Source organism: Callionymus lyra, chromosome 17 (genome assembly GCF_982586985.1).
Source record: "Callionymus lyra chromosome 17, fCalLyr1.hap1.1, whole genome shotgun sequence".
In the NCBI taxonomy this organism is placed as follows: Eukaryota; Metazoa; Chordata; class Actinopteri; order Syngnathiformes; family Callionymidae; genus Callionymus; species Callionymus lyra.
In genome coordinates this window covers 13,371,315-13,395,753 of record NC_141834.1, presented here as the reverse complement: position 1 = coordinate 13,395,753, position 24,439 = coordinate 13,371,315, and the positions used below count along the sequence as shown (strand labels likewise).

Below are 24,439 nucleotides of genomic sequence, written 5' to 3'. Positions count from 1 at the left end.
TAGAGATTATTCAGCGATTTAATGAAGGACTGTCTGTCTGCTCTGTTCACACCTGTGGACGTGAAACAAAAGGGCAACACGGAACACACCCAAAAAAGGGGGGCTGGAAGACAAAGGAACTTGCCCACACAACAGGCAAGGAAGGAAGTTACTCTCCAGGTGACCCGAAACAGGAGTTAACATAAAAGAACCACTGCCCCGGAATAGGCGACCCCCTGGACAGGAAACTTTCCCTTAAATGTAGAGACGACCCATAACCCAAGACCGTCTTTCCCGGAGCTATTGACCTGTACAGCTGCCGGCAAAGAGCGAGTCCGATCGATTGTAAAAGTTTCTATGTTTGTTTGTTTTGAAGCGGTAAATAAACGACCGTACACTCTGAATTGATCCTTTTTTCTCCATAAAGCAAAGTATTAAGACCCGGAGGTGACGTCGTGTAGGAGCGACGGAAACGGACTCCGGTTGTATCCGTTTTAAATGGTGCCGTGACCCGGATTTGTTTTGGAGATTCTTGGAAAGAGGAATGGCGACTAACTGAAGTTTTTTCTCAGCCGGACGAACGGGACAAAGATAAGGTAAGCAGAAAGCCTTTTATTTGATTTCTGCATTTAGTTTCGTCTGGCTGAGTTGACCGATGTCCGAAGCTGTGTGAGTGGATGGGTTGTGCGTTGATTCCGCTTGTAAAGCAAACGAACATATAACTTGTTGTTTTGGTTTTGATTTTCCGTTACGATTCTCGTCGCATAAAGTAATCACAGACAGAACAAAATTGGCCGGGGATTCTGTCGAGTGACAAATATATCTCTATTAGCACGTTTTAAAGGCATTTAATTCACCCTTTTAGAGAGGCTTAACCCCCGAGAGTACGAACGGAATGTTTTAAAAAAAAGGCTTTTCTTGGTTAAATAATCGAGTTTCTGGGTATGGTTACGCTGACTAGTGAGTACTTATATTATGATAAAAAATAAAAACACTTTCTTTTTTAAATACAACGTTAACGCTAATGTGTGTTTTTTTAAGTTTTGTGGGAAGAAATTTATAGATAAGCTTTCTTGAATTTCTATTGGTTAAAAAAGAGGTTTTTTTCTTGTAAGTTTTATGCTGCGAGTTTATTTTTAAAAGAGGGGAAAAAACGGCTTACTTGGAGTTATTTATAAAAGTAGTTTTACGGTCAACTGCTGTGGACTTCTATTGGTTGAAAAAAGCGTTTTTTGCTTGTGAATTTTATATTACAAGTTTTTTAATAGATTTTTGGTCATTATAATATAAGTATTCAAGCGTGTTTTTTGTTTTAAAAAGCATTTTCTTGCGAGGACTGATGCAGCAAGTTTTTTGACAAGGGTTGAAATACTTTTGTTGTTTCTTATGTTACGTTGGTTGCATAGTGAGTACCTACGTATATTGTGATAAAAAAAAATAACGGCTTTCTTGACTAAATGCGACGTTAATGCTAATACGTGTTTTTTCAAGTTTTGTGGAAAGAAATTCTTTAGTTTCTATTGGTTTAAAAAAGAGGTTTTTTTTGTAAGTACTATGAGTTTTTAAAAAAAAAATAAGGGTAAAAATAACTTTCTTTGATTGTCATGTCATAATAAAGTTTGGGATTATAATATAGGTATTCAAGCGTGACAGTTCTCATATAGAGAGGGAGACGAACAATTGGTGTAAAAATAAATAAAATAAAAATTAATTAAAAATAAGGAAAAACAAAATAAATAAAAAGAAGAAATGGAGTTATCTGAACTGCGGTTAAAATGGCAGTCTCGTGGAATAGGATCATGTGGTGCTGTATTGTTTCGCTCTGTAAGTTCTTATGTGGGAAAAATTGCTCCGTTGGATCGGAAAAATGTTGTGAAAAACTGGTATAAATGGGCTAAATAGCAAAGGAAGGTTGGAAATCTGCCTGATTGGGGCATGCCTATGCCTGAAGAAGATGTTCTTGGTGAAAATGTGAAAAGTATTAATCTTGAACTTGAAGTCATTAGGAGGAGAAAAACAAGCATGTTGTTTAGTGAAAAATACAGACTAGCTTTGTTAGAAAAAACTAAAACCGATAGAGACAGATTTTTTGTGATTATGGAAATGGTAAAAATGATAAAGTTAAATACTGAAGTAATGGCACCAGTGAAAGCTGTTAAAAAGGAAGTTGTTGATGAAAATAATGTAACTGAAAAAACTGATTCACCACCACCTTACCTAGAAGGTGAAAACCAAAATGTAAACTCACAAATGTTGTCTGATAGATTGCAAAAAATGGTAATGAAAGAAAGAGTGAACACCCAGGCTCCAGTGATCAATGTTACAGGAGGGCAGCTGATGATGGATCAAGATGGTAATGAAATAGATAAAACAAAAATGATGAATGTAAAAGAGATTATGGATAATGTAGCAATAATAACACACAGGCAAGAAAATCTCACAAGAGATCTGTTAGACACAGCAGAAAAAACACTTAGCAGATCAGTTGAAATGGCAATTAGACAAGGACAAAATAAAGAAGATGAAGATGTGAGTGCAGCCCTGACAAGTGCACTAGAAACCATAGAAAAGTTGCGTAAAAAAGCAAAGGACAAAGCAGATAAATTGAAAAAGAAAAAGTACAGCGAGGAAGAAAGCAGCAGTGAGGATGAAGAACTAGACAAATATTGTAAGTATAAACTTGACCCAGGCACGCCATTGAAACCTTCTAAATATACAGTAAAAACTAGAAAAGGTGAGAAAGGGACACTAAAAGAAAGATCAGATGGATTGGGAACAAGCCTTTCTGGACAATTTCCTTTAGTGGTGAAAAGTGGAAGAAGGAGGGATTATACTGATTATGTCTCAGCAAGTATGATGGATGTACAATGTCTGAAAGAAAAACTTCCTCCATTGGAAAGAGGAGCAGGTCCGTGGATTAATGTTTTTTGCAACAATATGACAGGAATTGTATTGGCTATTGGAGATTGGAGACAAATTGTTACAGCATGTGTGGGTGCTGATAAAGTGTCAAAAATAGAAGAAGAAGCAGGAACAGAATGCGAGCCTCATCAAACACCATTCTCTCATCATTCAAGACATATATGGCTGGCCATGAGGGAGGCGTTCCCTACAAAGGTGGATGTGAATGAACTAACGTCATGCATGTACAAAAATGAAGAAAGTGGTAGTGAATATGTAACACGTTATAGGACTAAGTGGGAGGAACAACTGGGTGGTCCACTAACTGACAGTCACCTTGCACTCTTCAGGGGGGCAATTGTAAAGGGATGCCCAACTTCTGTAAGAAACCGTTTAGAGGCTGTAGTAGGATTGGATAAAAAATCTATAATAGAATGGGAAGAATATTTAAGCCATTATGTTAAGATGTTTAACGAAGAATTGAAAGAACAAGAAGAATGTGACAAAAATGACATGAGACAATTGAATAAAACAAAACTCTCTGAGCTTCGTCAACAGGTCAAGGAAAGACAGAAAGAAAAACAAATGGCACAACGGCCACCAATTACTGCAGCCCCACAGTATTTCACACCACACGACGACTGTTGTTATTCATGTGGGCAACCAGATCACTGGAGTAATGAATGTCCTTTCTATCTTCAGCATTATTTAACAGCCTAAAATACAATAATGCATAAATCTGCTTTCACCCCCCTACCTGATATGAATCCTCAGCCCTCATCAAACTAATGGTAGCATAAAAGAATAGCTAAAAATTATACAGTAGCAACAAGACAAAATAATTCCATTTTTTAAGGCTATTTCTAACTGAATGTGTTAAGTTGTGTAATTACAGGAAAGGAGATGTTTTAAATCAGCTACACAGAGGCTGGAGCGAGTTGTGTTGTGAGGACAGTTAAAACAAAGGACACAGACCCCTGCTGACATTCCACAGGTTGTAAACAATGCGACATGAGCCGTGTTGCAGTGGGGAAGATGATGTCAGGCTCATGGAGAAAGTGACTCCTGTGTCCAGTTGTAAGATGTAGGTAAGGAGAAGAATTTTGAGTAGTAATGAAGGTGTGAATCAGGTTGTAGAAGTGAAGGTGTGAATCAGTTGCTGAAATGGTCATTTAAGAAAGTCTCTGGATAATTAATGATAAAAACAATTGGTCAAAAGGAAAGATGTTTTTTGGGGCAAGACGATGATGCACAAAGGACTCTAGTTGGCTTTGAAAAAACATTGCATTACAAAGCTCATGAGATATGTTTTTATCAGGAATTTGTTAATTACTGAAGTTGAATTTATCAATGAAAGTGAAAATGGTTACTCTTGCATCCTTACTGTACAATGCTTTTCAATCTCATTTAGAAGAGATGGTTCTGACAAGGAAGTCTTAGCAACATTAATAAATAGTGGTGACATTCATTTGAATATTGACTTAAAAGGTTTCATATAAAATAGATGTAGGTTTTAATTGAATGGTAAAGGAATGATTTCCAAAGTTCAGCACAGGTGAGGTCAGACAACATAACACCCCAGTTTCAATCTTGCAGAAAGAAAAGTTTATGTTTTTCTTGTATTTAACGGATATGTCTAGTTCTCCTTTTACAGTTGAAGGAGACAAAGGAAGCCTCAAAAATGACCTAACAAAGGTCATGAAGGATCCAGGTTTAAATTAGCATTCAGGTGGAGATACCTGGAATGTGACACAGCAGGGGGTGGCACCAACACCAGTGCAGAACAATCACACCATCATTTAAAGAAAACCTTGTAAAATAACATCTTAAGACTCTCACAGGTTCCACAAGAAGGACTACAGCAGAGACGGCGTAATTTAACAGGGGGAGTTGGATCAAGGTGATCTTTGAGATGATCAGACAACAGTAGCCCAAAGGACAGGTAACATAAAAAGATGTTATGTGTCCTCGAGGGGAAATTGATGTATGAATGGAATGAATGGAATGAGCAATGAATGAACAGTGAACAGTATTGGTGAAAGTGATGTTCCTAATTTGGGGATTACTGGTTTTATGTCCTAAATGGGGGACGCCCCGGGTAAATCAAAGTGAAAAAGAAAAGAAAAATGAAAAAATAAGCAAATAAAAACTAAGAATGAACCTAAAAACTTAAACTACACTAACAATAAAAATTAGCTCATTTAGATTAAAACTAAAACTGATCTAGATTTAAAATAAACTAAAGAAGAAATAAAATATATATTAAAAGTAGAAATATAAAAATATATAAAAAATGTAAAGAACCAATATGGAAATAATAAAAATACAAAATAAACACGAACAACAAAACAAATGGGGTAAAAGAACATGTATTGTGGTCGACTCATACTGCCAGATAACAGGCAGAGGGCAGCGGACGTGTATATTACTCTCTCCAACCAGGGTCAAAATCACTGGACGCAGGATTTTCTGACCTGGATGAGTAAACGCACTCAGAAGCATCAACCACATTCCCCATCAGAAGAAACAAGCGGATAAGTACATGGGGAAATTACCCAATTCTATTACATTAATAAAAAAACTTTTTTTGGTCAGAGCTACTCCTGAATGAAGGTTGTTTGTGTGTAGGTTCAAGAAGATGGACTCGGAGAAGATTGAAGAAGACTGATTTATGGGATCGTTTTTTCCTCTACACGCCTGGAATCGGATCATGGACGAAGAAGACCAGCTAGACTACGAGGAAGAACAGTTGGACCGACTGGTGAAGAACAATCATACCAACAACCAAAGAGGAACAATCGGACCAACAGCAAATTATGATGATGACAACGATAATGCTGATGGACTGGACTACTGAGAAACATGAAAGAATGATGAAAGACCACTTCTAAATAAGGCCAAACCTTGTGTCACCGTTTTAAAATGTTTTAACATAACAGACAGATGATTATATTTTCGGTTATACATATAGCGTGTGCAGGTACATGATAATAATATGTTATTGGGAAAATGATAATATTAGATAATATAATAATAAAGTAATGATAAAATATTGCTGCGGAAACTTAGAAAATTGGACCTTTTTGTTTATGACGTGACCTGTAAAGGCCACGTCAACAGGGGGAGTTGTTAGATTGGAAATTATTCTACAATATACGTATACGCCATAAGTTAAATTAATGCTAAAAAGATGATCAAAATATAGAGTATAAAATACTAGCCTCATCTAAGAGCTTAAACGTTTAAATACACATTCACAACCAACATTTCACTTTCATACTGATATACACTGTGTCAAGGGAAGCTTGAAACAGACTAGAGATTATTCAGCGATTTAATGAAGGACTGTCTTTCTGCTCAGTTCACACCTGTGGACGTGAAACAAAAGGGCAACACGGAACACACCCAAAAAAGGGGGGCTGGAAGATAAAGGAACTTGCCCACACAACAGGCAAGGAAGGAAGTTACTCTCCAGGTGACTCGAAACAGGAGTTAACATAACAGAACCACTGCCCCGGAATAGGCGACCCCCTGGACAGGAAACTTTCCCTTAAATGTAGAGACGACCCATAACCCAAGACCGTCTTTCCCGGAGCTATTGACCTGTACAGCTGCCGGCAAAGAGCGAGTCCGATCGATCGTAAAAGTTTCTATGTTTGTTTGTTTTGAAGCGGTAAATAAACGACCGTACACTCTGAATTGATCCTTTTTTCTCCATAAAGCAAAGTATTAAGACCCGGAGGTGACGTCGTGTTGGAGCGACGGAAACGGACTCCGGTTTTATCCGTTTTACTCGTCATTCAGACCAAGAAGAAGCACTGAAGTGAAGAAAGGCCACATTTTGGGGGTTAGATAGATAAAGTTTGTCTTTATTTTAATTCCATATAATAAAAAAAAAGTCAATAGAAACCGACAGATTATTATCAGTAAAACAACTTCAAGTGTCATCAGGTGCAAACTTAGTTTAATTAAATTTTGCAAATCAGGACCATCAAATCCGAGGTTAACATTAGCATGACTCAGATTCAGAGAAAACAAACAACTTAGAAATGCATCGAAATGTTTAATTGTCATGTTATCAACAAATATTTTGTACATAAGAAAAGAAACCCGTTAAAATAAGGCATCAATTTACACATCCAACTGTTAGATCAGTGCAGGAGGAGATAAAAAGAAATGCAGTTTTCATTAGTTATGAGTGTTTTTTAAAAGCTAACAAGGTATGTTGTTGGTCAGTGTGTGTTCCAGGCAAGTGTGAGGATGGAGTCAGCTGGAGCGGTGCAGGGGATGTACCCCAACCCGGGGTACCACACCTCAAACTTGATCTCTGTCCACCACCTACGATAAACACAATTGAATAAAGATAAATAGCAATTTCTACCATCACAATATGTGTCCTAATGTTGTAATCATTCTTCATGAGAGAATGGCATCGCAAGGACCATCCTACTTCTAACACCATATGTAGAAGTGGTGAGGAAATGCTAATCATGAGAAGTAGTTTAAACTTTACTCCTAGTCCCAGAGTTAAATAAGGAAACCCTGCACAATTTCAAATGATAAAAGAGTTATTAGGCTGCAAACATCTCAACAAAGTCAAAGTTAGCAAACACACCTGTTGAGCACGATGAGCGCGACCGAGCCGTCGGGTCTGATGAACGATGAAAATTCTAGTAGAGTCATTTCATCTGCAGACATGCCGATTCTCTGAGAGCCTTCTGGCAGGAACTTACTGTAATCAAATTTTAAACACGAGTCATCAAAAAGCCTAGCATGAATGCTATGAAGCTAAGAAACTGTAGCCTCTTAGTTGAGCCTATTTCACAGAGCTCTAAAAATACATCAAAGTGTTTTTGAAATGATCAAAACTTGTAATTACAGTGTCTTTAATACCAAAATTTACACTTTTTACTCATTTACACTGAATTAGACGCTAGTTTAGCTAGTCAGTGACAGTGCTAGCTATAATAACATATGTCATTTCATAGCATAGCTGCTAGTTTACCTGAAGTGGGCCATAGCATAGAAGCTGGGCTGCTTGTAGAACACGTCACGCTCAGCGTCGACTATAATGGGGCTGTCGACAAAATTTTTAATCCAACTTGGTCCTCCGTTCTGGTCTAGAGCCATGTTCCAGTCAGTCCAGCCCACGACGTGATGATTCAAATCCTGTTGATGGCGAAGAGGTTTAAGAAGACAAGATACCAAAACCAATGTCTTTCTCTCGGATGCTAGAAAAACGATAGGATGCTTTTGTTAGCCCTTCTAGTGGTAAAGGTGACCAGTTTCTATTAACAACCCAAAACCAAAAGTGACCTTTTTTTTTTAAACAAACACCAGAGCAAACAAACTTGCATGTCAGCCTTGGGAAATGATGACTTATCGTTCCGCAAACATTTGATCTCACCTCCATGATGTCGTGCGCGTATTCCTCCGCACGGTTCCAGCGACCCAGTTTCACCCCTCGATCCAGTGCATTCCAGCCGACGCAAGCCTCGGTGCTGAACAGGTAGTACTCCGGGTAGTGGTGATGGGTCGTTCCCAGGCTGAGCGCCGCTGGAACCAAGCCATCCATGTACCAGTGGACCGCCAAGCCATGAATGTAGCGTCTTGCCTGGATGTCACTTAAAACCTGAAGGGAGGATTCGTGTTTTCAAGGCAAATCTGGGTCGTTTCTGTATCCTTTTTTAGCATTTGAAATAGTGTTGATAGCAATTAGCTCCATGGTAGGAGCAGGTGGCCTTGAGAAAGAACAGATTTTTGCTCTGGTATTTGTGCTCGTAGCCTTCTGCCCCACAAAGAGTGACACATCTTCAATGATTTCTGAATCAAGATGGTTATTCAGGGACACCACTGGAATCAACATTTCCGGATCAGATTTTCAGTAGTTTTGCCAACGGACTAATAATGATGACACCAGCTCGTCCTTGAACTCACCACTCTCGCCCAGTACGACAGCCACAGGCGGTTGTCGTCCAGAATAAGGACGTGTGTGTGTGGGAAGGATGAGGCGTTCAGGGCAGGACCAAGATCCAGGGCCACCCAGTCCCTCTGCTGCTCCGCTGTGAAGCCCAGAGCCTGGAATCTACAGCAAATAAAAATAAGTCTCACTTCTTTAATATATTATCGAGCGTAATGATGTCCATGAGAGCTGACTTGAAGTTCATGATTTGCCCTGCAGAGGGCTCATTCCCGGTGGTTATTGCCCAAAAGGTCAAGTTATGTTTAGCGTACTCCTGCAGGAATCTGACGGCAGAGGAAGACGGTTGTCAGAAGACATTTGATGTCCACACAGGTGAGTGACATGATATTGTGAGAGAAACACGACACCTGATATAATAGTTGGCCCAGGCTTTATACTCCTTCCCTCCAGGCATCCCCTTCAAAGAGCCCTTTCCTATCAGTGCATTGTTCGTCTTCATCCAGGCGGGGGCGCTCCAGGCACTGGCGAACAACGACAGAGGTCGAGCAGAGAAGGCCTGGGCTCGCTGCAGCAGAGGGATCTGAAGGGTTGAAGGAGCATCGTCAGCATGTGACGTAAGAGTTACACGAAACAACGTCACCCACCTTCATGTTGACGTCCTCGGGTGCTAACGTGAAGTTGTCCAGATTGAAGTCTCCGTCCACGTCGTCGTACGTGTACAGTCGCGTGGAGAAGTCGGTGCTGGCCATCGGCACACGTACCACAGTGTAGCCGATACCTGCACAGGTAACATTTGTTTTACACAGATTGAAGCTAGCGCTGTTAGCTAACTTATCAAGTATATCATAGGTTTAAAAACACCCTCAGTTTTTCCTACCTTTCAAACAGAGCTTATCGAACTACAAAAATAAGAAAATGAATCATGTAAAATTTGGTTTAAGCTTCAAGCTTAAGGCCTTGGCTCCTGCAAGGAGTCAGAACTTGCAACCATGACAGTGTGTAAAGTATAACTGCAGGAAAGGCATTGAACATCTTTCATAAAAGAAACAATAATTATTTGAAAATTAAATACAATAATATAGAATCAAATGCTTATTTAAAAATAAAATGTAAAATGATTATTCAAGGCATCATTTCAGAATCAGAATGAAACATATTACCAATGATTTGAAAAATAAAAAATGATATTTCTCTGTGTGTGTGGTGTTGTGGATGCAAAATTTGAAATGAAATTAATGATATTAAATCTAATAATAAAACTAGAAGAATACAATAAAGTTATAAATAAAAATGAATGAGCTTAAATTGAACATGAACGTGATGATTTGATAATGTTTCACTTTCAAAACTAAATAAACAATGTTGGACTTTTGTCACGGTTAATTGTGCATGTTTTTTGCTTCCAAGTGTTCACCTTCCTTGGAGAAATACTGTCTCAGCAGCTGGTTCTGTGTTCCAGGAGACAGCGAGAGGATGTTTATGGCTGCAGCATCAGTCATGGCGCCACCAAACCCTCGGATCTTCTGATACTTCTGGTCGGTGAGGACGGTCAACCTGACGCCTGTGTCGGAGAGAGAATAGTTTGACTCAGAACAACATTATGACCCCCTATTAGAACAGATGGTTACATACGTCAGTCTGTCGGACTCACCTGCTCCAGTGCTTTCCACTTTGAACTGACCATGACCTGGATCTAGTCGACTGCCCGCTTTGCTGCTCAGGTAGGAGACGTACTGACCCAGTTTGGGGAGTGTGACAGAACCGACACTGTCACAGTAGCTGGTGTTACACTCGCACACCACGGAATCATGGCCGAAATTCTTGGCAACACATTTATTGCCCACTGCAAAACATTCAACATTTATTAGAAACACGATTATAAACATTCAAATATGTTAAATCTGAAAAACAATATTACCTGTTGAGGTCACTAGACCTGCAGTGAAGCAAACAAAAGCCCAAAAAAATGCTGATCCAGATGACATTTTGAACTTCCGGCAGAAGTCAGGAGCCATTAGGTCTACTGTCGTGGAGGTATTGAAGAGGAATTGGAGAATAAAGACTGAATCAGGTAATTTATACACATACTTACGGTGGGCGTTGACTTCCTGGTGATCTTCTGATCAAATAGTTCAATGGTCAAAGTAGGTCTTATTGACTCAACGCTGGTTACAGTAAATCATCTTTGCCCCTCGACCTAAGTCAGAATTACAAACTTTTTGAACCAAACAAGTCAAACAAGACTCGTCATTCGGACCCAGCATTTATTTTATTTTATTTCTGAAGATGCACTGAAGTGAAGAAAGGCCACATTTTGGGGGTTGATGCAACACCCAAATTTTAACTTTTGACCAGATTTGCAGAATGCTGCTTCAGAGAGACATCCTGGAATCCTGAGGGAGATTCTCCGTCACTTTAAAGGGCTGCAAAGTTTGATGTTAAATCTCTGTTGTGATCGTGTCAGAGTGATCGACTTGAGATGTCGTAATAACGTGACGAATAAAGTTTGTCTTTATTTTAATTCAATATAAAAAAAAGTCAATAAAAACACACAGATTATTATCAGTAAAACAACTTCAAGTGTCATCAGGTGCAAACTTAGTTTAATTAAATATCGACTTTTGCAAATCAGGACCATCAAATCCGAGGTGAACATTAGCATGACTCAGATTCAGAGAAAACAAACAACTTAGAAAAGCATTGAAATGTTTAAATGTCAAAGTATTAACAAATATTTTATATGTAAGAAAAAAATAGTTTTTTATACGAATACAACTTTAAATTAAGGCATCAATTTACACATTCAATTGTTAAATCAGTGCAGGAGGAGGTAAACAAAATGCAGTTTTCATCAGTTATGAGTGTTTTTTAAAAGCTAACAAGGTATGTTGTCGGTCAGTGTGTGTTCCAGGCAAGTGTGAGGATGGAGTCAGCTGGAGCGGTGCAGGGGATGTACCCCAACCCGGGGTACCACACCTCAAACTGGATCTCTGTGGATGACCTACGAAAAACACAATTGAATAAAGATAAACAGCAATTTCTACCATCACAATATGTGTCCTAATGTTATCATTCTTCATGAGAGAATGGCATCGCCAGGAACATCCTACTTCTAACACCATATGTAGCAGTGGTGAGAAAATGCTAATCATGAGAAGTAGTTTCAACTTTACTCCTAGTCTCAGAGTTAAATAAGGAAACCCTGCACAATTTCAAATGATAAAAGAGTTATTAGGCTGCAAACATCTCAACAAAGTCAAAGTTAGCAAACACACCTGTTGAGCACGATGAGCGCGACCGAGCCGTCGGGTCTGATGAACGATGAAAATTCAAGTGGAGTCTTTTCACCTGCAGACACGCCGATTCTCTGAGAGCCTTCTGGCAGGAACTTACTGTAATCAAATTTTTTAAAGACAAGTCATCACAAAGCTTAGCATAGATGCTAAAAGATGAAGCTAAGAAACCATTTCCAATTGGTTGAGCCTATTTCACAGAGCTCTAAAAATGCATCGAAGTGCATTTGAAATTACCAAAACTTGAAATTACAGTGTCTTTAATACCAAAATTTACACTTTTTACTCATTTACACTGAATTAGATGCTAGTTTAGCAAGTCAATGATAGTGCTAGCTATAATAACATATGTCATTTCATAGCATAGCTGCTAGTTTACCTGAAGTGGGCCATAGCATAGAAGCTGGGCTGCTTGTAGAACACGTCACGCTCAGCGTCGACTATAATGGGGCTGTCGACAAAATTTTTAACCCAGTTTGGTCCTCCGTTCTGGTCTAGAGCCAAGTTCCAGTCAGTCCAGCCCACGACGTGATGATTCAGATCCTTTTGATGGTAAAGACATTTAAGACGACCAGATGCCAAAACCAATACCAGAGCAATCGAACCTGGACGCCAGCCTTGGGAAATGATGACTTATCGTTCCGCAAACATTTGATCTCACCTCCATGATGTCGTGCGCGTATTCCTCCGCACTGTTCCAGCGACCCAGTTTCACCCCTCGATCCAGTGCATTCCAGCCGACGCAAGCCTCGGTGCCGAAAAGGTAGTACTCCGGGTAGAGGTGGTGGGTCGTTCCCAGGCTGGACTCCGCGGGAACGAAGCCATCCATGTACCAGTGGACCGCCACGCCGTGAATGTAGCGTCCTGCCTCGATGTCGCTTAAAACCTGAAGGAAGGATTCGTGTTTTCAATACATCTGGCTCGTTTATGTATCCTTTTTTAGCATTTGAAATAGCGTTGCACCAGTAGCCTTCTGCCCCACAGAGAGTGACAATTCTTCAATGATTTCTGGATCAAGATGGTTATTCAGGGACATCACTGGAATCAACATTTCCAGATCAGATTTTCAGTCGTTTTGCCAACAGACGGACTAATAATGATGACACCAGCTCGTCCTTGAACTCACCACTTTCGCCCAGTACGGCAGCAGCAGGCGGTTGTCGTCTAGAATGAGGACCTGTGTGTGGGGGAAGGATGAGGCATGCAGGGCAGGACCCAGATCCAGGGCCACCCAGTCCCTCTGCTGTTCCGCTGTGAAGCCGAGAGCCTGGAAACTACAGCAAATAAAAATGATTCTTTAATATATTATCAAGCGTAATGATGTCCTTGAGAGCCAACCTGTAGTTCGTCATCTGCCCTGCAGAGGGCTCATTCCCGGTGGTTATTCCCCAAAAGGTCAAGTTATGTTTAGCGTACTCCTGCAGGAATCTGACGGCAGAGGAAGACGGTTGTCAGAAGACATTTGATGTCCACACAGGTGAGTGACATGATATTGTGAGAGAAACACGACACCTGATATAATAGTTGGCCCAGGCTTTATACTCCTTCCCTCCAGGCATCCCCTTCAAAGAGCCCTTTCCTATCAGTGCATTGTTCGTCTTCATCCAGGCGGGGGCGCTCCAGGCGCTGGCGAACAACGACAGAGGTCGAGCAGAGAAGGCCTGGGCTCGCTGCAGCAGAGGGATCTGAAGGGTTGAAGGAGCATCGTCAGCATGTGACGTAAGAGTTACACGAAACAACGTCACCCACCTTCATGTTGACGTCCTCGGGTGCTAACGTGAAGTTGTCCAGATTAAAGTCTCCGTCCACGTCATCGTACGTGTACAGTCGCGTGGAGAAGTCGGTGCTGGCCATCGGCACACGTACCACAGTGTAGCCGATACCTGCACAGGTAACATTTGTTTTACACAGATTGAAGCTAGCGCTGTTAGTAAGTAAGTAAGTAAGTAATTTTTATTTGTATAGCACTTTTCCAGACCAGGGTCACAAAGCGCTTAAACAATCAAAACAATATTCAATAAAGTATATACTTTAAAGATAAAGATAAAACTGATAACACAACAGGAGTTCCAGAAAATCAAGGAAAAGCCTGAACAAATAAAAACGTCTTAAGATGTTTCTTAAAGGAGTCAGTAGATCATCAAACCCAGAGGGAGAGGAAGATCGTTCCAAAGCTTAGGAGCAACAGTCTGGAAGGATTTCTCTCCTCTGGTCCTGAACCGTGTGCGAGGAACCATCAGTAGATTCTGATCCACAGACCTCAGAGCCCGAGCTGGGGTGTAAGGCTGGATCAGATTAGTGATGTAAGGAGGAGCCTGACCATGAATAGATCTGAAAGTAAGAACCAGAATTTTAAAGTTGATCCTGAAAGAAAGTGGAAGCCAGTGAAGAGTTTTAAGGATCGGAGAAATGTGAGTAATTCTACTTGAGCGGGTTAGAATTCTCGCTGCAGAGTTCTGAATCAGCTGCAGGCGAGACAGATCCTTCTTGTTAAGACAAGAAAACAAACTGTTACAATAGTCCAGACGAGAAGACACAAACGCATGGATTACAAGCTCCAGATCATGTTCCGACAACATTTTCCTAAGTTTAGAGATTTCTCTCAGTTGAAGGAAACAGTTTCTGGTCAGTTTCCTGCAGTGTCGAACAAGAGACATGTCTTTGTCAAATACAACACCTAGGTTTCTCAGGCTCAGTTTGACGGACTGACTTAAGTCACCCAAGTACTGACTCAACCCTGGAATCACAAGAGTTTCAGTTTTGTCCACATTTAGCTGCAAAGTGTTTTCACTCAGCCATTGTTTGATTTCTAGCAAACAATTGACTAAGCTGCTCAGCCTCTGGTGCTCAGTTGGATCAAAAGAGCAGTAGAGCTGGATGTCATCAGCAAAAATGTGATAAGAAACATCAGGAAATCTCTGAATGATTTTACCGAGGGGAATCAAGTACAGCAAAAACAATAAAGGACCCAGAACAGAACCTTGAGGGACTCACAACTCACAACAGATCTGCCGATTCAGACAAAGACAGCTGCTCAGACACCACCTTCTCCAAGATCTTGGACAAGAAAGGGAGCTTAGAAATAGGCCTGAAATTACTGAGGTTAGTTGGGTCTAAGCCTGTTTTTTTTGAGCAGAGGCTCCACAATGGCATGTTTAAATGCATTGGGAAAAACCCCTGTGGAAAGGGAGGTAAACCAGGGGCCAATTACATCAAATACTTTGATAAAAAGCCTACAAGGAAGGATGTCATCTGAGCAAGAGGAGGGTTTCATCTTGTTCACTAGTGCCGAAATATCACCCAAAGATACAGCAGTGAAGAAAGACCAAGAGGAGGAGAGGGGCTCAGAGACAGTAGGGGTTCCAAACAAAGGGGGAGAGATTTTCTCTTTGATCAATTTAATTTTGTCAATGAAAAATCTCAACAATGCATTGCTGTCAGCTTCACAGAAGACAGGCGTGATTTGAGAAGCAGGAGACATGAGAGAATTAATCGTGTCAAACAACACTTTTGGGTTTTTCTTGTTTGCTGCTACCAGTTTTTTGATGTAATCAGATCTAGCCGTTTCTACCATCTCATTGTAAGAAGACATCAGATCCCTGAGGTGAAGTCTGTGCACCTCAAGTTTAGTGGACTTCCAGAGACACTCAGTCTTTCGACAAAGTCTCTTCAGACTCAGGAGATCTTCATTTGTCCAAGGGCACAGTTTTTTCTGAATTTTCAAGTTCAATTTAACAGGTGCCACTTGATCCAGTATTTCAACACAATGAGTAGTGAAACAGTGAACCAAACTGTTCACGTCTGGGCAGTCATCAAAGGAAAGAGAGTCAAACATATCAGAAAAACTGTCTGCAGTATCGGCTGAGATGACGCGCCTCTGAGACCTAACTTTCAAAGGCTTAGGTTCAGGGATGAAGTCCAGGTTAAAAAAGACAAGAGAATGATCACTCAGATGTACATCATGTACAGATACATTAGAAATGTCCAGGCCAAGAGTAAAAACCAAGTCTAAAATGTGGTCTTTTTGATGAGTGGGTTCAGAAACATGTTGATCAAAATTAAAGGCTTCAGTTAAAGTTAAAAGTTCTTTAGCAGAGCAAGATGTGACGTCATCAACATGAAGATGACCGTTAGCGAACTTACAAAGTATATCATAAGTTTAAACACCCTCAGTTTTTCCTACCCTTTAATAGACCTTATGGAATTACCAGAATAAGCAATTTGATAATATCTAATTTGGTTTAAGCTTAAAGCTTAAGGCCTTGGCTCCTGCAAGGAGTCAGAACATGCAACCACGATAGTGTGGAAAGTAAAAATGCAGGAAAGGCATTTCATAAAAGAAACAATACTTTTGTGAACATTAAATACATTAATATAGAATCAAATGTTTATTTAAAAATGAATATTCAAGGCATCATTTTAGAATCAGTATCAAAACTTATTACCAGTGATGTGAAAAACAAAAAAGCATATTTCTTTATGCATGTGGTGCCGTGGATCCAACATTTGAAATAAAATGAATTATATTAAATCCAAAAAAACCGTGGGACTAACGGTTAATTGTGCATGTTTTTTTTTTGTTTTTTTTTAAAAGAACAGAAAATTATATTTATAAGTAATTATGTATATTTACCTTGCCATTAAAAACTACACTTTTAAATTAATTTTGACACATTAATACCTTTTTGAAAGCTCATGAATTGACCACACGCTAATCCAAACAGGATTTCAACGCCGCAGATTTGTTCACCTTCCTTGGAGAAATACTGTCTCAGCAGCTGGTTCTGTGTTCCAGGAGACAGCGAGAGGATGTTTATGGCTGCAGCATCAGTCATGGCGCCACCAAACCCTCGGATCTTCTGATACTTCTGGTTGGTGAGGACGGTCAACCTGACGCCTGTGTCGGAGAGAGAATAGTTTGACTCAACATTATGACCCCCTATTAGAACAGATGGTTACATACGTCCGTCTGTCGGACTCACCTGCTCCAGTGCTGTTCACTTTGATGTGACCATGACCTGGATCTAGTCGACTGCCCGCTTTGCTGCTCAGGTAGGAGACGTACTGACCCAGTTGGGGGAGTGTGACAGAACCGACACTGTCACAGTAGCTGGTGTTACACTCGCACACCACGGAATCATGGCCGAAATTTTTGGCAACACATTCATTGCCCACTGAAAAACATTCAACATTTTTAGAAACACGATTATAAACATTCAAATATGTTAAATCTGACAAACAATATTACCTGTTGAGGTCACTACACCTGCAGTGAAGCAAACAAAAACCCCAAAAACGAATCCAGATGACATGTTTAACTTCAGGAAAAGTCAGGAAGTGCTACATGTTAGCATTAGCAAAACAAGTCACTCGTATTTTTTTTTTAAATTCCCGGTCTTTAGCGTGAAAAGTAAACGTGACTTTCTGTCAAAAAAAGTCGATAATTTAGCTCAAATATAAGCGTTACCTGCTGCACTTTAACAACTTCCCCAGCAGCTCCAATGTTTTGGTCCGGCTGTCATGTGACCAGTCACGTGAAAGGGATAGAACTACCTAAACGGGACCGATAGGGGCGCTGTTCCGCAGATTCCTCTAGAGGTTTTCTTTTAAAGGCAAAAGAAAAAAATGAAATAGAATGCAGGTTTATTTTGAAATATTTCAGTGCCATTTTTAATGTGTGTGTAATTAAGTTCCGGACAATAATTCCTGTTTAAATGCAACAACACGGGTGCCTCGATAAGCATTATAAACTGTCAAACTGTTAACAAAAGATGGAAAATAAACAGCGTTTTGTTTGATTTTCAAGTTTTATTATGAAAGATGAATGATAACTGTTAGAGATAGACATCACAGATGGTTCGTTTTGTGTTCGTAGCTTCATAGGAATGCACTAATCTTTTCAAAAGCCCAGGGATTCCTGTCGGTCAAAAAGACGAGTTCCTTCTTCCCCTCTTCTGTTCGACCTGATGAGAGAAACAACAGATTGTCAATCGAACTCGGCTGCCGTCTTATCTTTATGATAAGAATCTCACTCTGGGGATGCTGCAGCCAGTGGCGATCGATGTAATAGAGGTAGCAGCTCTCAAACTCTTTCTCGCTGTAGTTTGGCACCGACACTGGGATGAACGGGTCCATGCTGTCAAACCCCTCCTGGCGAAAGTCAAGGACAATTTGATCCATAAATTAATACAAATTCACAAAAACTTGGGCCACACGGGGACATTAAGTTGCACTGCAGTGCGAGAGACGGCGACACTGACCTCTCCGAGCAGCTCCTGAGGCATGTAAGATGTTTTTGGAGTATAAAGTGAGCCCGTTTGTGTCACACCGGTGATGATGGTTCCCCCGATCTACGCCAAAAAAAGGACGAGGATAATAAATAAACTTGAATTGTCATGTTTTTACTTTTTCTGACGAGCTCACCCAGTCGTTTCTCAACACCTTCCTCAGGTTGTAAACTAGCGTGAGCTCCTCTGGTTGCACCTGAACAAATGAAAGTAACGTTCAGCTGACACTGAAAGACAAATACAAGCGACTTGACCTCACAAGGCTTTTATCCTCCTTCTTGATAGTGGTTCTTCCCCACAGGGCGTTGACACCGTCCACGACCACGGCCATGCGGAAGCCGCACCCCGGCTGACCGCTCTGCAGCTTCAGCTCCTTCAACACCGCCCCCACGACGTCGCTGCTGCTCTTGACACGAGAGATGCCCTGGAGCAAAGAAGTTATTGGTCTTAACTCCGACAACATTTGCAGTGTCTCGGTTACAGACAGAGGATTCAATCACAATAATTCACACTGTAGTTAAAAACAAGCTGGTGAAAACATCAGTTTGTGACGAGATCATTTAGGAAATAAATGTCTATAAATCAGTGTAAGGAAAATTATATATAGAAGCATATCAGTGGCACTAGAATGTTGTAAACTTGAATTTAACATTTTAAATGTTGAATTTCTTTCTTTTTCTTAAGCATTCAATTATTATTTTTGAATAATTTAATGTAATCATTTCTACATTGAAAGGTTACATTTTTCTTTCTTTATTAAAATAAATCAATCAATCAATCAAATAATTTAAAAATTCAACATTATTTAATTTGTAGCCTTTTAAATTCCAGTTCAATTTGTTCATTTTGAAAATATAAAATCAATAAATACATGGTCAACCTTTTAATATAGAATGAATTGAAATAAATTACTCCAAAATTTAAATTCCATGCTAAATAAAACACATTTCATAAAAGTTTGACAAGTACATTTAAAATAATACATTCAACCTTCAATATCCTGATATACTACAAGACATTTCTTGGGTAATTATTTGATAGTAAAGTTACCATTAGATCATAAATAAGCAGAAAAAATATATCAACCAATTGGCTTCAAATTATTGCGACTATGCAAGTCAGAAGCGACCTATGCAAGTCAGAAATAAAGAGGTTAATTCATGGGAGTAGTTCATCTGCTCTACTGAATCGTCATCTTTTGGCAAACTAAACTCCTCCTCGTGTGAGGCATGATTTGCTCCAGCCAACCTGAGCGAAGGCAGAGCACGATGATGAATTGCAGAGTGAGAAAAATGAATCGGCTTCTGCCTCTGCTGGTGTTTGGCCCAAAATATTGTGCTGATCCATCACTGTGCTCTCTCTCTCCATTGGCTATTGATCAACACTAAGCACTAGAGAAGTGAGAGCTGAAAACTTTATTGATGCCAGTGGGAGTGATGTGTGGAAGCAGCTGGAGATCAGAAACATCCTTAGAAGAGGAACTGAGGTCATTCTCGATTTAGGAAGAAGTTTTCTCAGAACATACCTGATCCACCAGTGCTCCCAGGTGACTCCCCTCCTCCGTGGACTCTCTCTTGGTCCAAACGTAGCGCTGCTTGATTTTTATCTGGGAAATAACAACATGGATGTCAACTACAGCCCTCCTTACAAGGCTAGACAACAACATCCAGAACTATCTGTATCCACTAAGGGTGTCAACGTTTACAATTCTTTCTACACGTGTAGTCGAGGCTTGTAACAGTGGTGTAACCGGTTACACATAGATGCGCTATATAACCACTAGAGGTTTCTCTCTTAATTTAAACACCTAATGCTATTATAGCCAACATAAGGGATAAATCAAATAACTTAATTTTCTTAATTTTTCTGATTATACTTAAATACTTAAAATCCCGTTATTTTCTCAAAAATCAACAATGCATCTTATGTGTCAATTCTGGTTTCATTTGTTTACCTTGAACCAACTACAAACCAAGTTATTGTAGCAATACTCCGCGAGTCACAGTAGCATTACTCCGCGAGTCACAGTAGCATTACTCCGCGAGTCACAGTAGCATTACTCCGCGAGTCACAGTAGCATTACTCCGCGAGTCACAGTAGCATTACTCCGTGAGTCACAGTAGTATTACTCCGTGAGTCACAGTAGTATTACTCCGTGAGTCACAGTAGCATTACTCCGCGAGTTACAGAAGTATTACTCCGTGAGTCACAGTAGCATTACTCCGTGAGTCACAGTAGTATTACTCCGTGAGTCACAGTAGCATTACTCCGCGAGTTACAGAAGTATTACTCCATGAGTCACAGTAGCATTACTCCGCGAGTTACAGAAGTATTACTCCACGAGTCACAGTAGCATTACTCCGCGAGTCACAGTAGCAATACTCCGCGAGTCAAGGTAGCATTACTTCCGCGAGTCACAGTAGCATTACTCCGCGAGTCACAGTAGCATTACTCCGCGAGTTACAGAAGTATTACTCCACGAGTCACAGTATTATTACTCCGTGAGTCACAGTAGTATTACTCCGTGAGTCACAGTAGTATTACTCCGTGAGTCACAGTAGCATTACTCCACGAGTTACAGAAGTATTACTCCACGAGTCACAGTAGCATTACTCCGCGAGTTACAGAAGTATTACTCCACGAGTCACAGTAGTATTACTCCGCAAGTCAATGTGGTATAACTCCGAGAGTCACTGTAGTAATACTTTGCGAGTTACCTCAGTATTACTCCGTGAGTCAATGTAGCATTACTCCCCAAGTCACCGTAGTATTGCTCCGCGAGTCACCATAGTATTACTCTGCAAGTCACCATAGTATTACTCCGCGAGTCACAGTAGTATTACTGAGCGAGTCATCGTAGTATTACTCCACGAGTCGCAGTAGTATTACTTTGCGAGTCACCACGGTATTACTCTGTGAGTCACTGTGGTATTACCCCTTACAGAGTGATACTATGAAGCTCTATATATTTACAAACATTTGAAACCCTGTATAAATAAAATTGTTTTACTTGTCGTATCATCTAAAAATCATAAAACCGTGCGAGTTGTCTCGGTCAAAAATGTCTCAAAACTTTATTGAACCCAGTCTCCCGTCCCACATCACATGACCAAAACTCACACGCCTCATGAGAAAAAAAAATGTAGATGTTATATAATATATATATATGCGTTAATAAACATTATTTTTAAGATGCCAGCGACCATGTCATGATGGTTTCTAACTAACAGCTTAAATAATATATCAGCTCAATTATAAATAACATTTTAAACGCGTCAAAATTGATAAAAGACATCTTGAATGTTCATATACCTTGGAAAGGAAGGACTCGTTTGTTTTTCTGAAATTTTGCAGCCAGTCTGCAGCCTGAAGCGGTTGGTCAAAGCGTCCCGAGTTAAAAGACGAAGGCAGCAGCTCTTTGCAGTTCTTCACCCACAGGTGGGCTGTTGAAGAGACACAACCGTGTGACGGCCTGATTAACACAAGTTTATTGTTGTGCGTCTTTCACTCACCGTCCGGGACGTGCAGCATCAGCCAGCCCTGACTGTAGCAGTAGTGGACCGTGTGGAGGAGGGACATGGTCTTTCCACCGCCTTTCAAGCCATCTGAGCAGCAAGATAAGGTTCAATGTGGGTTCATGTAAAACACACAAAGTACTTGGAGCATAGGAAGCGTTTGAAGGATACAGAATATAAATCTCTGGACGGGTTTGCTCGTGTCCATGTCCTTCAGGTACGAGATGACCTCTAACGCAGGCTGTCTCACCATCACTGCCGCTTCATTGAAGGTTTTCATCTGAACAGCAGGTGAACAGAGACGGGAGATAAATTAAAACAGATACATAATCAACTCAAGTTTAGTAGACGCAGATCAAACCTGCTTGTGGAAGGGTCTGGGAAGACCATGAGGCAAAATGTTGCGAATTTGTGCGGTGGGTATGACGTAATACTGTCCGATATGTTTTTCACTATGACATGCCTGGAAAAAACAGCATGTAACAACACTTGTAAAACACAAATATTAAACTCATTCATGCAAAATGTTTACCGGGTCATTCTGCTGTGTTCTAAAAATGGGGAAAAAAGGTTCCGGTTCGGACTCTGTAGTTGAATATAAAGCCTCTTGTTGCTGGCAGATTCCATTCGTATGAAGAGATCGAGCACACGCCACCTGCATGAGTAAACAGATATACGTTTGAAAAAGTTCTTCACATCAGTTTCAAAACATTTATGCAACCATTATTTGCTGTCGTTTAATTGGCATCAAAAGAAACTTCATATGTCATCTTATAGAAATTCCGCCGTGCAGTGCAAAGAGAATAGTTTGCAAAACTGAGACAAATAAGATACTTTATTTGTAGGTTTACATTCAGGATTATATCAAGAATAGTCACAGAAGAAGAGACAAAACAAATCTCGGTAATAAACTCAATATATCTCTTTAAATATGATGCAAAAACTCACCGTTTGACGAAGCCGTAGAGACACTCTGTGCAGCGCCATGATCTGACATGAATGAGACAACAAATTAAAAGTATTATAACATGTCTGTCAAACTGTGATGTCCAATAACCTTGTGTAGCAATTAGCCACATGCTAGCTGCAGCCGGCTTGTTATCGTCAAGCTACGCTAGCACTAAGCTAAGCTTTATCTCGTTACTTTGATTCGATTTACCTGCGCTTTAAGGTTTGGATAAATCCAAAATGATTGTTATCGCCCGTGACGAGACGCCCCGAGTTAAAGGCGTGAGGAAAAGGTAAATAACTAGAAGTCAACGTGCGGGGCTGTCATGGACAGCACCATCATGCTCACGGCTACAGGAAGTGACGTATTATTGTGCGTCAGGGTTGTTACAAAACTATAAATGGAGATATTTCCAAAATGACCAAATGTAGTATTACAACTCAAAATGATTACTCACCTTTAGCATTCATACGTTTGTTTTAAATCTGTGACTTGTTATAATAATTTATATTTAATTGTTACTGCTCTATGTTTGTATGAATATTATTCAATTTGATTTTATTAACTTATTGTTTCATTTTATATGCAATTTCGAGGAAGTGTCTATTTTTCTAACGTAATTTTATTTTATTCCTATTTATTGGATTATTTTTATTCAGTACTATCATCACCATAACAACCTGCTTTGTGTTTACAAACACTGGCAATATACTTTGTTCTGATTCAGATTCTCAATACAAAAATGCCAATTAATTACAGCCGCATAATTGTATGTAGTTCTCTGCAGTGGGCAGTACCTGGAGTAAGGTCTGTGACTTGCTTCGAGAGACCGTTGATAATAAGATCAAACACCTCATCATAGCCAAACATAACGGATAAATCAAAGAACTTAATTGACCATATTTTACGTACTATATATTTTCTCAAAAGTATTTTATTATTACTTCATGTTTTTTTTCATCCTTTTTTTTTTAATATATATGCATGTTTAAAGTAGTGAGAGATTGGCGTTGTTTTATATTTCCTATGTATGATACCCATTAAAATATTCCAAAATACTTTCTCATCCCCAGTGACATGTAATTAGGTGGAAGCCTAGGGACTCTCCCGGGAGAGATGACTTTATTATAACCTTTAGAGAAGCTGATGGTTACTATCAAAAAAAGATAACGCTTGGCCTCTTCACCTCAGGTGCTGCACCTGCAACCTGATCTTGAAGATTTTTAGTAAAATAAAACTAATAAACAATAATAATATTTTAGCAGAAAATATTTATTTTTAAGGTTTGTATAATCCATGTGATTGACACCTTCATAGCCAACATAACGGATAAATCAAAGAACTTCATTAACCATATTTTATGTACTATATAGTTTCTCAAAAGTATTTTATTATTACTTCATGTTTTTTCCCTTTTTTAATATATATGCATGTTTAAAGTAGTGAGAGAATGGCGTTGTTTTATATTTGCTATGTATGATATCCATTAAAATATCCCAAAATACTTTCTCATCCCCAGTGACATGTAATTAGGTGGAAGCCCAAGGACTCTCCCGGGAGAGATGACTTTATTATAACCTTTAGAGAAGCTG

At 39.8% G+C, this 24,439-nt stretch overlaps 3 protein-coding genes across 3 annotated transcripts; all 3 read right to left on the bottom strand.

Moving 5' to 3' along the window:
• Positions 1-6,827: 6,827 nt before the first annotated feature.
• Positions 6,828-10,864, bottom strand: LOC148062562 (lysosomal acid glucosylceramidase-like). Its single transcript, XM_087778934.1, has 11 exons — positions 10,722-10,864; positions 10,455-10,646; positions 10,218-10,364; positions 9,448-9,581; positions 9,211-9,383; positions 9,037-9,126; positions 8,818-8,965; positions 8,288-8,512; positions 7,886-8,049; positions 7,496-7,612; positions 6,828-7,218 (listed from the first exon to the last, which is right to left on the bottom strand). The coding sequence occupies exons 1-11, from the start codon at positions 10,816-10,818 to the stop codon at positions 7,113-7,115; spliced, it is 1,593 nt and encodes a 530-aa protein (XP_087635060.1). The 5' UTR covers positions 10,819-10,864; the 3' UTR covers positions 6,828-7,112.
• A 427-nt stretch (positions 10,865-11,291) lies between these two features.
• gba1 (glucosylceramidase beta 1) lies at positions 11,292-17,600 on the bottom strand. The gene is made up of 11 exons (XM_087778938.1): positions 17,345-17,600; positions 17,079-17,270; positions 16,847-16,993; positions 13,846-13,979; positions 13,609-13,781; positions 13,435-13,524; positions 13,223-13,370; positions 12,758-12,982; positions 12,476-12,639; positions 12,079-12,195; positions 11,292-11,804 (listed from the first exon to the last, which is right to left on the bottom strand). The coding sequence occupies exons 1-11, from the start codon at positions 17,406-17,408 to the stop codon at positions 11,699-11,701; spliced, it is 1,560 nt and encodes a 519-aa protein (XP_087635064.1). The 5' UTR covers positions 17,409-17,600; the 3' UTR covers positions 11,292-11,698.
• A 204-nt stretch (positions 17,601-17,804) lies between these two features.
• Positions 17,805-23,196, bottom strand: dap3 (death associated protein 3). Its single transcript, XM_087812602.1, has 13 exons — positions 23,058-23,196; positions 22,847-22,888; positions 22,431-22,553; positions 22,260-22,361; positions 22,070-22,178; positions 21,896-21,988; positions 21,696-21,826; positions 19,909-19,989; positions 18,643-18,807; positions 18,520-18,579; positions 18,357-18,446; positions 18,129-18,246; positions 17,805-18,059 (listed from the first exon to the last, which is right to left on the bottom strand). The coding sequence occupies exons 2-13, from the start codon at positions 22,883-22,885 to the stop codon at positions 17,974-17,976; spliced, it is 1,197 nt and encodes a 398-aa protein (XP_087668728.1). The 5' UTR covers positions 22,886-22,888; positions 23,058-23,196; the 3' UTR covers positions 17,805-17,973.
• Positions 23,197-24,439: the final 1,243 nt, after the last annotated feature.